Genomic DNA, 13,999 nt, shown 5'->3' with positions numbered 1-13,999 from the left:
GGTTCTCACACACCTTCGGCGATTGGCCGGCGAAAGATGGCACCGGGTTGGCGGCGTGCTACAGGTGCTTCGGCCGGTTAGCGAGCAAGCAAAGCGTTTGCTTGAAACGCAGCCCGGTGCGGTGATAATTAATCGTCACCTATTGATAAGAGATAAGTGAGTAGGATTAAGAGAGCGTCGCGACGAGGCGAGGGGGGTTTGCGGGCGTCGCGAAACCGGGGGTAAGTTCAAGAGTTAGAAACCCGTGAACGTCGAGGCGTCTGCGCGTGGCGGGAACGCGTAGGAGCGGGTAGGGGCAAGGGAAACACGCTCTCGGGGTTCGCGCTCGGCGAACCCTTCAGTCGGGATGCCGGTCGCGTATCCTGTCGTCGATTTGGTACCGTGATGACCAGTGAACGTGTGAAATGTGTTCTTGGGACCATCGAGAACCGTTCGCGGTTCCTGACGACGGTGTTCCTCATTTCGGTGTTTACCAGGACCGCCTGGACCGACAACTCCACTGGTTCCGGTGAGTGCGCAATCATTTCTGTTCAGAACCACCTGGCGGACACACGATTTCATCAAGAATACACGCGTCAACTTGGCGGCAAACTCCTCTCCAGCAGTGGTACCCGAATAGAGGTCCAAGCTTTTTCGGATTTTGTATCGTGTTTAGCCTCCGGAAGTCGGCCATCGTTTTCCTCCGTCGGCCTGTTTCATTTGAGTTTAAGGGATCCAGTGTGTAATGTCGAGTGAAAGTGAGTTTTCAGAGAGCCCAGCTTGCTAAGCACCAGTCTAACTGGCTAGGACGGCGCGAGGATACTAATGGACCAGGACAAGCGACCACTAAGCGGGCACCTCTGTGCACGTTCTAAACCTTGAGCTAGTGGTGCTGGAGAGTAGGCGACTGTTTTAACAAGTTTATTTCAAATGTTCTCTTTGGGAGGTTCTAACACGTTTTGTGCCGTATTCTTCGTATGTATTATGGACATGTTCATCTAATCTGTATTATAATGTGTTCGTACATTGCCTCGGTGCCAGTGAATCTTCTTACATCGTGGCATATGCTTTCTCAAAGTAATGTCACGATATTTAAAGTCTTTTTTTTTCGATATAATTTCGAACCATTTTTCTAGGAATAGAAGAAAAGAATCCGAAAAGGAGATGTATCAATTTGCTCCACCAGAGGTTTTTCTATAAAAACATCTCGTGAAAACAATATCGACCAAACGTAATTACCTTCTTTTCAAAAAACTTAACGCCAACTGACACTAGTTTATAATATCACTGCTTCGGAAGTATAATGACGCAACTGTAAAATTGTGTGAAATTGACTCTATTGTGTCGGCGGGTTCAAAAATGCATTTACTAGATGTTTGTAAATCGACATAATTGTACTCGCAAAGTTTTCATAACGTTTTCTTCATATTTTTACTTGTTTGCCTTACTCCTATAACGACAGAAGTGTAAAATTTGTGATGCATTTTCAGAACAATGACGTATTTACATGGTACTGGTTACTGTGAGGCTGGTATTTATTATTTTATACATTGAAATAACTTAAAAGTTGCAATAATAACCCACAATGTCTATAAACTACTCTCATAGAAGAATTAAACCGAATCTATAGGCCATTCTATTAAGACAAATTGGAATTATTTTCCTTTTGCTTGTCCTGTAAAATTTCAATTTTTGCAGTTGTGTCATTATACTTTCGGAGCAGCGATATAACGTTTTCTGTATCTCCAGATGAATCGAAAAGCCAGCACGAACATTTACAACATTTACAACAGTCTGCACATACAGTTCAACAAATCACACACACATTTTCACAAATTCTTTTAATCTCATTATTCTTTCAAATTGTATGTACTCGTTTTTCTCATGAATCCACAAAATCTCTCTAGTGGATATTCTAAACTCAACAATTTACTTGATTGAATTGACATAGTACATTTTCCTATTTCACTGAGAATTCTGATGCTGCTGCAGTCTTTTCATCTGATGACCCTTGATTATTCATATTGTCCATGTGCGCAGTGAATTTTCCACACGCAGAATTTTCTACGAATTGTTACCATCGACAATGTCATTGGTAATTTTTCTAAACTGGAAACTTCCACCTGAATTGAAACAGTGCATTTTGCTCTATCACCAACGACTCGGAACCTACTAGTTTGATTTAATAGCACTCGATTAATATTCTTAGTCACCGAATTCAAAGCATTCCATGGCTGAATTAAAACAGTGCGTTTTGCTGCTTCTCCGAGGGTTCAGTCACTACTTCTTGCAGCAGAAACTCCACCGTTTGGGGCTAAAACGACCTCGCACTCGTTCAGCCGAGGGTTCAAGTTGGAATCGCTGATTTGACCCTTCAGCTACAAGCTTCGCATGCATGCGCCAGTGGCACGCGTCATATTTTAACAAGTTCTAATGTGTCCTTAAACTGTTTCCTCTCGGGCTGACTATCCCACGCCATTGTATGGAGAATATTTGATCGCTTCGATAGCCGAGCAATAATATTTGCCTTTTGCTGGCCGGAAAGAATGGACACTCGAGCGTTTGTCATGGCTCGGATTAATGCGTGTGTACGGAATATGCGCAATACTAAAATCGCCGATAGTTTCTTTTTTTTTTAATTCGTTCTGACGATAAATAATAATCGCCGCAGCGACAGGTGAAATGTTTTTGAGCGCTTCCACAAGTATAGAGAAAAAAAACCAGATTTGGCGATCCGCGTGCCAATCTGCCAACAAGCTGCGGCTTTTTAAAAGGGAATTGCGTTTGTACGGTGATTGCGTCGATATCACCAGGAAAAAACCGTGTGTAAACACACTCCAGTGGAATTCCGTTGATATTCATTAAAGCCATGACTTGTGCACTTGATGTTCGTTCGTTGCATAAATCGTTGCTCGAATGTTGCTGACCGTTTCGGGAATTCGCGTTTACCGTTTGGCGTACGCAAAGCTTTTACAGTGCTTTTGAACCATGCGCTGGAAGCTCATCGTCCCGAATAAGGACTTTATCGCTTAAACATCATCGACGCGACATTTCAAAAACGTGATAAATAGATTGGACATTTTTATGCATTAATTGTTTGCACTGATTGCAGGACATACAACACCAGAATAGTAGTTTAAAATTTGATAAAATTCTATACCTAATTATTTCTCAGATAATATATAAATTTTTCATACAGTTAGGATAAGCGTAATCTTACAAGTCAATGTTGGCTAGGTGTGGCTAATTGTTTAAAAAACAAAAATTACAAGTTACATTACAAGCCGTGAGATAAACGCGTATTCGAAGTGAAAACAGAGCTGGGGAAAATAGTATTTTAACACATTACCGACCGGTGATTATTGTATAACTTTGAAAAATCTATGGTACATGTGGCTAAACACTTTTTAATGGAACCTTCAATAGCAACAGCAATTTTCATTGTGAACTAACAAGTCACCCTCAATAACGTCATCTGATAGTTTCATTTAAGATTGCAATGTAAAAGAAAATTTCTATGCATTCTTTTGGTACAGCACAATTATTGAAAATCCTATTTATTAATATTTATTAATTACCTATTGGCCTCCGGTAGGTAAAGTGTTAAATAGTAAATAATCCCATTTATTATTTTACAGTGTCTGTACAACTTTGAAAATAAAATGTTTTATTTGATGCAGTAATTTTTGAAAATAAAATATGTTATTTGATGCAGTAATTGTTGAAAATAAAATACTTTATTTGTTCGCAATAATTTTTGAAAATAGTATTTTATTTTAAGAATATTGAAAATATGTGGACTTTTTGTCTTTATTTTCAATTTCAATTTTAAATATTATTGCTCAAAATAATGGTTGGCATTCAATAGATTTCCGAGTATAAATAGTTTCCTGGTGATAAGATACACTGTATGTTTATCAACAAACCTCAGTATGCACATGCTATGAACTGAAGTGGATATACGCAGTAATAGCAGCAATCAAACAAAAAAATAAAACGAAAATGTGGCAAATATAGTTTCTTATATCAAGTACTATTTCTTCTTTAAATTATTGCTAAAATAAGAAATATTAAATAAGTAATGCGATTTCTGAAAGTACTAGGTATAACGATGCAAAAGATAAAATATTCTATTTTGTGTTTCAGATTATTGAAATAGAAATATTTTACATTGTGTTCGAGATTATTAAAATAGAAATATTTTATTTTGTGGATGAAATTTTTAAAATGGAAATATTCTATAATATTTTGAGGTTCAGATTGTTCAAATAGAAGTATTTTATTACGAGGTTCAGATTGTTCAAATAAAATACCATTTTCTTTAAGCAAAATAAAATCTAAAATAAGAATAGAATTTCAAATATTTTTTTCGGCAAATGTAATGCCCACCTCTAAGTGTAAATCATTTTCAAAATGGTGAACGTTCGGCAGAATAAATATTTTCATGAAAATCGTAGTGTTCGGGTTATTTGCAGTAAATTAGGGACAATGTATACATGTGTATATATGTATAGTGGGTAAAGTGTCGATTTCATATGGATGCATTATAGTCTGTTCCCTCGAAGAATTATGTGATCTAGGATTAGGGTACATCGGCGTTCATAATAGCTGTCCATCCTGCTTCAATCATTCGAGAGCTATAACATTTGGATGACGGGCGTGTGATAGACATGTATTGTAACCGTCGGTGTACCGCAGATCTCTGCTTCCTAAAAACAGGCTACGCTAAACGCATACATTAACCGGATTAACACGTTCGCTGTAAAATATGTAATTCGCTGTGTACAGAGAAACATGTTTACACGACACGTAATTATTTACATCGTAAACAATTACCAGCTAGTTGGCGAAACTACGGAATGTTCGGTGTGTACGTTCGCGTTCGTTCATCAAAGCGAGACATTAACTTGTAAATTAGGTGATTTTCCGATCGTCAATGTCCACCTAAATGTGATTAATTATGTATAAAAATCTTTTGAATGGATTTATCCGATATGAAACGTGGAAGTAATGTAATTACCGTCAATCTGGATATTATGATAGAGATTATAAAGATGAGCACTATTAATTATGTGATTTTCAAGCCATCAACGCGATTATAATTACATGCATCTGAATCTATTTTGCAAGAATGTACGCCATAATAATCTAGTTGACACTAATCTAAATATTTTTAGATTGATAGATTGACAAGATTGACAGATTATGTGGTTTTCTGACCATATAAACGTACACATAAATACAATTAGGTGTGCATAAAGATATTTTGTGACCACTTCGACCTACTTAATACCGATGTGAACGAATATTTCTTTGACAGAAATTGTACAAACATTATTGTTATCAAGATCCACATACAGTGACTCCCGCTAATATTCGGACACTCTTGAAAACACCATAAGTTTTTAAATATTGGACTATGCGTTTTGAACTTTTTTTGGGAAGCTAGAGCAATTAGTTTACTACAGGATGTGAAAAGAAATTTTTTCAAAAATTGCATTTGGCCGGAGAATTGTAGAGAAAATACTAAATGTTGCAATTTACAACTCTTTTATGCGGGCCTATATTGAAATTTTAAAAAATATGTTTTGTAGATCTGTCTGGGTTATATGCATTGTGAAAGTTTCATCGAAATCGGTTGATACGGGGAAAAATGACAGACATTGGAATATTACTGCCGTTATAGGCCGAAAATCTCGTGAAAATCTGCGATTTTTACCATCTTTAAACGCTTGTAGCTCATTTCAACGTCGACCGATTTAGACGAAATTTTCAGGATATGTTTAATTAAAACAGATCTACAAAACGTATTTTTTAAACTTTCAACATAGGCCCACATAAAAGAGTTGTAAAATGCATCTTTTAGTATTTTCTCTACAATTCCGACGAATTGCAATTTTCGAAAAAATTTCTTTTCACATCCTGTAAGTAAACTAATTGCTCTAGCTTCCGAAAAAAGTTTGAATCGTATAGTCCAATATGAAAAAGGTTATCGCATTTTTTAGAGCGTCCGAATATTAACGGGAGTCACTGTAAATACAGACTATGATTTAATGAAAATATCAGGAAGTGTGGAGATATAGTAGTGATCATGCAAAGAACAAAAATGTGGTGAACTATTAGGTTGGAAAAAAAATGAAAGATGTTCTGTTGAGAAAGCGAAGAGACTGCAGTATTTATTTAACTCGCGTTCCCCGTTAAACTTCCATTAATGATATTTACAAAATCGAAATGTTCAGTTTCGATGCTGCGAATGTAATCATTATGGTCGAAGGTGGTTTCGTATGTCTTGCTGGTGATATGTTGCGTACGATGTATACAGCGGGTAGAAACGTAGTTTCACGTTGTTATCGGTGAATACAATCACGTGCATTTGCGAGATTTCGCTCAGAATCGCGTATACAAGCCTGCAGAAATCTCACTGTGCGCGCTGTGTGCTTTCGCATACGTTTCTCTGAACAGTTGCTTTTTCGTGCAAGATGTACTGTTCCCTTTTATACAGCTGTTTAGTGCTCCTTCTTTTGTGTACTTTCTCCATTCTTAATACCTATTTCTCGTGATCTATGCGCTCGTTCTCCTGCTCCAATTCTTCGCTTTGTCATTTTCAAAATGATTTTCGTATCACTTTTACTCTGTAGCGAAATTTACATATTCCAATTCGTGATCTATACTCTCGTGTTCTCTTGGCTCAATTTTGCATTTATTTGAATTCATTACTATTTCGCAAATTTCTTTGCTATTAAAATTGTTTATGGTTTCAAGTACCCTATAAGAGAAAACCATTCAAAAGCCTTCTGTAAAATTATTCTGATAATACAACAAGTTACCGTACCAGTTTACGACGTTCGATTTTATTGTTTTGAAATAAAATTATTTAAACATAAATTTTTTAAAAATGTTTAAAAAACGGACTGTTACGGATTGGAAGGGGTAGAACTAGTCACACTTCCTTAGAATTAAACTTTATTCCCCCAACTTGGGTTCGTTCAAAATTATCAACGAACTCTGTACAAAACAAGAGATGTATCAAGCAAAAACACAAGCTTGTTTTGACGAGATTTGTATAATAAAGAGCGTTAGATGAGAACAAGACGAGTGTTTCACTATATTAGGTAGCGATATTCACGTTTAGCATCCGTGAATCCCGGAGATCGAATCGACTTGTCTTACTCGCGAAAACCGGTCAAGAGAAGCGCGATGTTTACCGTGAGCAAGAGCGAGAGCGATTGATAACGATTGAGATCGGAGTCGAACAGCTGGCAGTTTACCGTCACCGTCGAACTTAGTTTGAAATCATTTGCAAATTTGTACCGAACAGACAAACAAACAGACAAGAAAGCGAGCTAATAAAAACGTGTTAATATTGATAAAATCGTCCGAAGAGTGAGTTTGATGTAGAAACCCGCAGAAAAATAGTTCGGTACAGAATTAGCGAAGTACATAATTAACAGCACGTCACCAGGCAATTTCTCTTAAACGATTTTTCCCGAAGAAAAGTCGTGTGCACCGTAAACAGGGACATTATTCTTTTATAAAAGTTAAATACGTAAAAGTTAAATTAACTCTAAATCCGCCACGTTCCGCTCGGGTTTAAGCCGGGATCACAGTTTGGGGTTAGCGGGGGGTGCTCGCCTACCCCCTTTGCAGAGTGTAAATAACGTAAGCGAGTTTACAGGGGTACCATACAAATTCTGAAATGACTGTTGACACGTTACATCTTGCGAGAAATTCGCAGAAATGAACTTCCGTCACTGTCAACACGTTCCTCGCGACTCGAATAATTAGAGTATTGATTTTTTCAACGGGAATCCAGGCTGCCTTCGGAAGTCGGAAGAACAGCCGCCTTTTCATTACACGGTCGACGTCGTCAAAGGGCTCATTTGCATAAATATCCTTATGGCACTGTCGACAATCACCCAGTTAAAGAACAATCGAGACGTGAAACTCGATTTTACGAATTTAAATTATCCGTCGGAGGTGTTCGAACACTTCCGACTTAAAGATATGAAACAGATAGATAAGAATAACGATAATAACAGCAACGAAAAGCTTTTAATTGGATTCTCCCACTAGTCCAATCGCGCAACAGTAAAAATAACATCAGCTCTGTAATGGTAGTTATTAAAAATGTGTTTACCGGCACGATTAACGAAGCGCGGGCTGCTCGAATCGATAGTAAAACTTTAATGACGTCACCGTATTAACGGGTTAACGAATTTATCACTGTATCGCGGCGCGTGGAAAATCATTCCGCGATTGTTCACGGCAAATTAACAGAACTTAATGATACAATTAAAATCTCCCCGGCACAACTGTATAATTGTATTACACAATAATATTCAAAATCTCTCGCGGGCCTGGCTAGAGTTCTCGTAATTGTAGGTAGAGTTCTCCGGCATTAAGTTAAATTGTAACCCGCGGCAGAGCGGCCGCGGCGCGGCGGGAGGAAAGAAAATCGAGCATAATGCGTGTACCCTAAACGGCCTGCCTATTATGCGATAGTTTATAGCGGCCGTACACGAGGTCGCGCACGACACTATAATATTAAACGGATGACAACGAAATTATTTGACTGGTAGTTATTCCTTGCATGTTACTAACCCATTTCGCGGGGCAGTGGTGCACACCGTGTGGCAGAAGCGTGCATGCAAAATGAGAGAGGGCCATCAGTCTGATTCAGCCTATCGGCAATTTCACAAATTCAAGTCGGCATCGAGTATTATCAATCGGAATCTAATTCATACAAACGTATACAACCGTCACGCTCGACGAATTCTCCCACGTAAACACGCGCAACCCCGTCGAAACAAACCGGTCTATTCTGTTTGCTGGAGCAATAAGATTTTGCTTTGACGACTGATTCCATTATATTAGGATGCACACCGCGGTTCGTCAAATGAGAAAATGGAACTGTTTCCCTTATATAATTATGTGTACTTCGAAATTAAGATTTATCATCTTTTTTGTACCGCCTCTAACCTGTGGAGTTTATGCATTTATGATAAAAAAAAACTTCTTAAAAACCACGCTTATATTGAAATGCACTAAAAAGGAGAAATTAATTTTTTTAGACATTAGTGACTATAAATAAAAGCGTGTAGCACTAAACTATATTGACGTAATCTTCGTGGGCGCTCCACGCTTTTATTTATAGCGACTAATGTCTGAAAAAATTATTTTCTCCTTTTCAGTGCATTTTAATATAAGCGTGGTTTTTAAAGTTTTTTTTATTTATTTTTTCATTTTCTACTTTTTAGTCGTTTTTAAATGAAACGCAAGATATAGTAATACTGGTACGAAATAGTAAGATATAGGAACGCAAGGTATGGAACTACGAGAGATAGAATGAGGGGATGATTCTGAGGGACGACTTAAGGTCCGATTTAAGATTGGTAGATTTAATATTGGTATATTTCAGTTTATTTATAAAACCGTTAGTTATTTGTTCGATGTCTCGTTCAATGCTTTCTAGCCCGAATGATCCTCACTTGACGTGTGATATTTAAATCAAATAGACGTGTTCCCTTTGTGCTCATAGTTGTGTTAATAAAACTTCATTAAGTTAATTTTGTTTAATTAAATACATAATCTAATAAGTATGTTTAAATTAATCTAATAGTTTTGCTATTTTGAATAACACCTACTCATTTTTGTCATAAATGCATAAAATCTGCAGTCAAGTATAGGCAAGTCACTGACTGTGGTCAGCAATAATCTGTTATGGAGATGGAAGTACTACGCATGATGGTCATATCCTGTTAGTATTTCGAGCATATCAATCCGACGACGGTTTACTGTCAAGCTCAGGCTACTGATCAGACTCAGGAGTGATTCCACAAGTTTTCTATCACTTTTTTTCTGTGGAAATAATGTGGTTGTTGGCAAAATTGTTGCTGTAAAAATAGAAATTCGATAATCCGGAAACGTCAGTCGAATTCGCAATTGAAACATTTTCATGATAATCCTCTTAGTCCGTACTAGATTAAGCACAAACACATCTAGCAGCGGTGCTTCAGCTCGCTGTCAAATGCAAATACCCATCATGCGTTCTTGTACGCTAACGCAGGGTTGCTATTGCGTTGAAGGAACCTCTCTGCTGTGTTTGAAGAGACAGCAGCACAATAGCGTGCGTGACAACGTAACCTTTTGATTAACATCCTTCGTGCGTTTTTGTTCACTTGGTCTCATCTTCTATCCTTGTGGCTGACGCAGGAACATTTCTAAAAAATCCGACTTCGGTTAAACTTGTGAATAAACTTGTGATTTATTCGATTACGGTATTTTCGGTTCGCTGAGATCGAGTATATCGCAGCATCTGACGAAGTTGAATAGGGTTCTTGTCTTTGTTGGAGTGTAATAAAAATTGTGAAAATCTACGGTCAACTCCGAGATCACAAATGTACGAGTACTAAAACGTTGCACAAATATTGTTGCACAAGCATGCAGACTATTCTAACTGATTGTACATGTGTGCGTCCTTAATGTGCCACAAAAAACATTTTGAAAATATTTGACGAGATTTATCTGTAGAATAAAAATCGTATGGAGCGTTATATATTTTTTGAAAATGATTTATTACTCCCACAGAACCCCGCAGAGACATTATTTCTCGTAGAGAACATTGCGAATAAACGATTTCACGCACGGACAAGTTGCTTGACCCTTCTAGCATATTCAAAAAGGGTGCGTACAACATCAGAAAGCAGGTCCAGACTGCACGAACTAATCTTATCCGAGAAAAGGTCGTTTCGCACGGTGTTTTCGCTAAAATCCACGAAATATCGACGGCTCTGGGGTCGCCCCTGGCTAAAAGGCAACGCACAGAAACACATAATTTACAGTTCCCTTGGTTCCGCAAATTACAAAGTACATTATAACATAAAATTATTAAATTATAAAGTAAAAGTACGTTTCCCGTAGTTTGAGCTGCGGAGCAGCACCTGGAGCACCTCGAGGTTTCCCTCATATTTCCGTTTGCAAAATAAAAAAAAACGGCGCAAACCGCCGCGCCGAGAACGGCGGCGGGGTGGCCGAGCCAGATAAATTGCGCCGTCACCTTTTAATTAGATCACGCGGGCTAAGGTGTAATGAAGATCTGGCGCGACTCTTCTTGACAGTAAGGAAGTTCGCCGGTGGCTACTTTCGCGAGCTGTACCCCCCTACCTGCCCGAATTCTGAAATATTCTATTATACATAATGTTATGAACCGAAATTTCTCGCGACGGCGGCAACGAATATTTTGTGGCTAGAGGCACGCTGCAGTATAATGCACGCAGCAGGTTTATGCGTTTGCTCACAGACTGAAAGTATCCGCTAAGCCGCTCGCGTACGTTACGGTCTCGCGTATCTATTCGACGGAAAACATTTGCGACGCCTCGCGCGATCCTTCAGGCGATTAGAACTATCACTTGGAGCCTCGAGGAATTTTTACTATCGACAATTAAGCTGTTCTTCGTAGCCTTTGCTCGAATTTTTAGGAATTTTTCCAGAAATACCGTTGTTGCAAATGAAATGGCCGTTTTGAATCTTTAACATAAACTTTTATTTTACAAGCTCTATTCATATTCCACTAATTGAAATAATTTCCTATTTCATTCTGTCCTTCTCTATGTTCGGCTCGTCGATTGAAGTCTCGGCGCGCGGTCGCACAGTAGGTTGAAACGCGAAAAACGCGGACAAAAGTCATTTTTCTGACTAAACGAAAAATGTAAAATTGTATTATTAACTTGTTAGTAGATAAATGAGGCATCATTTTCTGCATTTCATTTTCCAAAATTCCATATCTATATTCCCACAGTTAAATGCTGAAGTACAATAAAAATTCATGAGCTTATATTCTCCTGAATTTTTTAGAATATCGTTTCATTTATAGTCCGTTATAACTTAATACACGTATGAGTAAGGATTTTTTGCATGTGCTTAACTGAAAGCGTGTTTCAAGACGAAAACAATAAGCATGAAACGAAGAGTAATTTTCAAGCTTTTTTTCTATTCAAATAGAGTTATAAACTGAACAACAACGCGATCGCCACATTAAAATTTATACACGTTATTGGTAGACATGTGTACAATAAAACTAAAAAGGTTTCACTAGCAGATAGCTGCAGATGTGTATACTGTCTCACAAAAACGATGACGCGCGAGGTGAATGCGCGGTTGCGCCGCACAGTGGGTAAAACCGATGAATTCTGTGTCGAAATCAAAGAATTTTTGATAGAAATGAGATAGAACTATGAATTTTTTAAAAATGAAAGCTGAAACTTTGCAGAATATGGGATAATTATGGAAATTGTGGTACGAACGTTTTTTAACATTGAAAAAATTCGTTAAACTTGCACAATTTCGAGAAAATTGTGGTTTTTCCAATACTACGCACGGAAAAAATTTTTTCTTAACATGCTATATATCATTTCCAGTAGTTTTTTTCACGCTGATTTCAAATCTGGTATCAAAATTTGTCTACGACCTCAGAATTTTGCAACAAATTTAATTTTTTGTGAACAAAACTTATGAAATCATTTTTTCGTTGAAATGACTTGGTAACCCACTAGTTTGAAGGCATATTGTATTCTCATATACATATAAAACACATTAAAAATAATCATAATGAAGTATTTGAACGTTTACTTAACGTATATCTATAACATACAGTAGCGGACAAAAGTTTAAGACCGCTCTAAAGAAGACGATAACTTTTTCAATATTGTACTATACGATTTGAACTTTTTTGGAAAGCTAGAGCAATTAGTTTACTGAAGGATGTGAAAAGAAATTTTTTGAAAAATTGTAATTGATCGGAATTGTTGAAAAAAATACTAAAAGTTGATTTTTAACTTTTTTATGTGGGCCTATATTGAAAATTTAAAATATGCGTTTTGTAGATCTGTGTCAATTAAACATATCCTGAAAATTTCCAAGAAGTGCTACAGCTATTGAAAGCAGAAGATGATTTACACATCGGTGAAGAAGACAACAGCGAAGAGGATGACTATGGGATATGGTCCGGCGATTAACATCAAGTAAATTATACAGAATTTAGTATATAATAGACTAAAAATATACCATTATTGATAATAAAACAATTAATAACATGTACGTCCCAATTCGAGAAAACCGTTTCTAAAAAACCTTATATAACTTTTATGGGTTTGGAATTAAACAAAATCTGATTGTTAATTTGAATTCAGCACCTCAAAATCTATTAAACAATACCATTTTTATTAATTTAAACTTAGAAATAGCTTCAGATATGATTTTTGTCCGCGTTTTTCGCGTTTCAACCCACTGTGGGTCGGCGCGGTGGACGCAGTCATAAAAAAATAGCCTCTACTACGACACTGACATCCGTTCAGAACACGGCTGTTGGACTTCTATTGAAGAATTACTGTAATTTTTTAAAATTATTTATTTATGCACGTAGAATCTCTCATCTGAGCAAGCTTCCTTGCTAGCCTTGCTCTATAAGATCCTGGCCAGCATCTGGAGGTGTATAGGCGAAAGCCTCAGGTACTCCCACAGGAGAGCACAGGTCGGATGGCTCACAGAATCGCGCTAAATAACTAGGCGAAACCCTTGGGGGTCAGAGAGCACCAGGGTTGGGTTAGCGGGTCCCGTGGTACCCGAGCTTTAATGCCATGTTTCCAGGCATGTAGATTCCTAACTGGGTAATGGGAAATCAAGAAAAGTACGCCCAATATGACTCGGAGACTGATACCGTGGGAGACCGGTTGCGCCCCGGGCTAGGCTTCCCTTGCTCCTTGGTGCAACCTCCATGTTCGAGGTCGGATTCATGCTTGTAGTGGTTGACCCGCATATTGGGCGGACGTCACCTAGGCTACGACAAGACGAGCTCGTGTCCTGTAGAGCTCATAAGTTACCGGAGACATCAAAAACAAGCGCGACGACATCAATCGATGCCGATCCTTAAAGTTTAATTTACGACTTACCTCGTCCCGAGGCGAATCCCCCCAAAGCGTTAAACTGTTGTTATTAACCTTCTGCACATGAATGGCCCCTTAAA

General features: G+C 37.9%; 1 protein-coding gene across 2 annotated transcripts in view; it reads left to right on the top strand.

Annotated features, from left to right (window-relative positions):
- The first annotated feature begins 276 nt into the window (after nt 1-276).
- Nucleotides 277-13,999, top strand: part of LOC143209048 (opioid-binding protein/cell adhesion molecule homolog) — a 210,048-nt gene continuing 196,325 nt past the window's right edge. Inside the window, exon 1 of one of the 2 annotated variants that reach the window (XR_013009033.1) lies at nt 277-508. Coding sequence is in view for 1 of the 2 variants with exons in the window: in XM_076424202.1 (XP_076280317.1) it covers nt 385-508 (124 nt within the window). In the remaining variant the exon portion in view is untranslated. The remainder of the gene's footprint in view (nt 509-13,999) is intronic. The other variant, XM_076424202.1, reaches the window with a different exon arrangement.

This window comes from Lasioglossum baleicum, chromosome 5 (genome assembly GCF_051020765.1).
Source record: "Lasioglossum baleicum chromosome 5, iyLasBale1, whole genome shotgun sequence".
Taxonomy (NCBI): Eukaryota; Metazoa; Arthropoda; class Insecta; order Hymenoptera; family Halictidae; genus Lasioglossum; species Lasioglossum baleicum.
The sequence above is the reverse complement of the archived record's forward strand: the minus strand, read 5'-3'. Positions and strand labels throughout refer to the sequence as shown.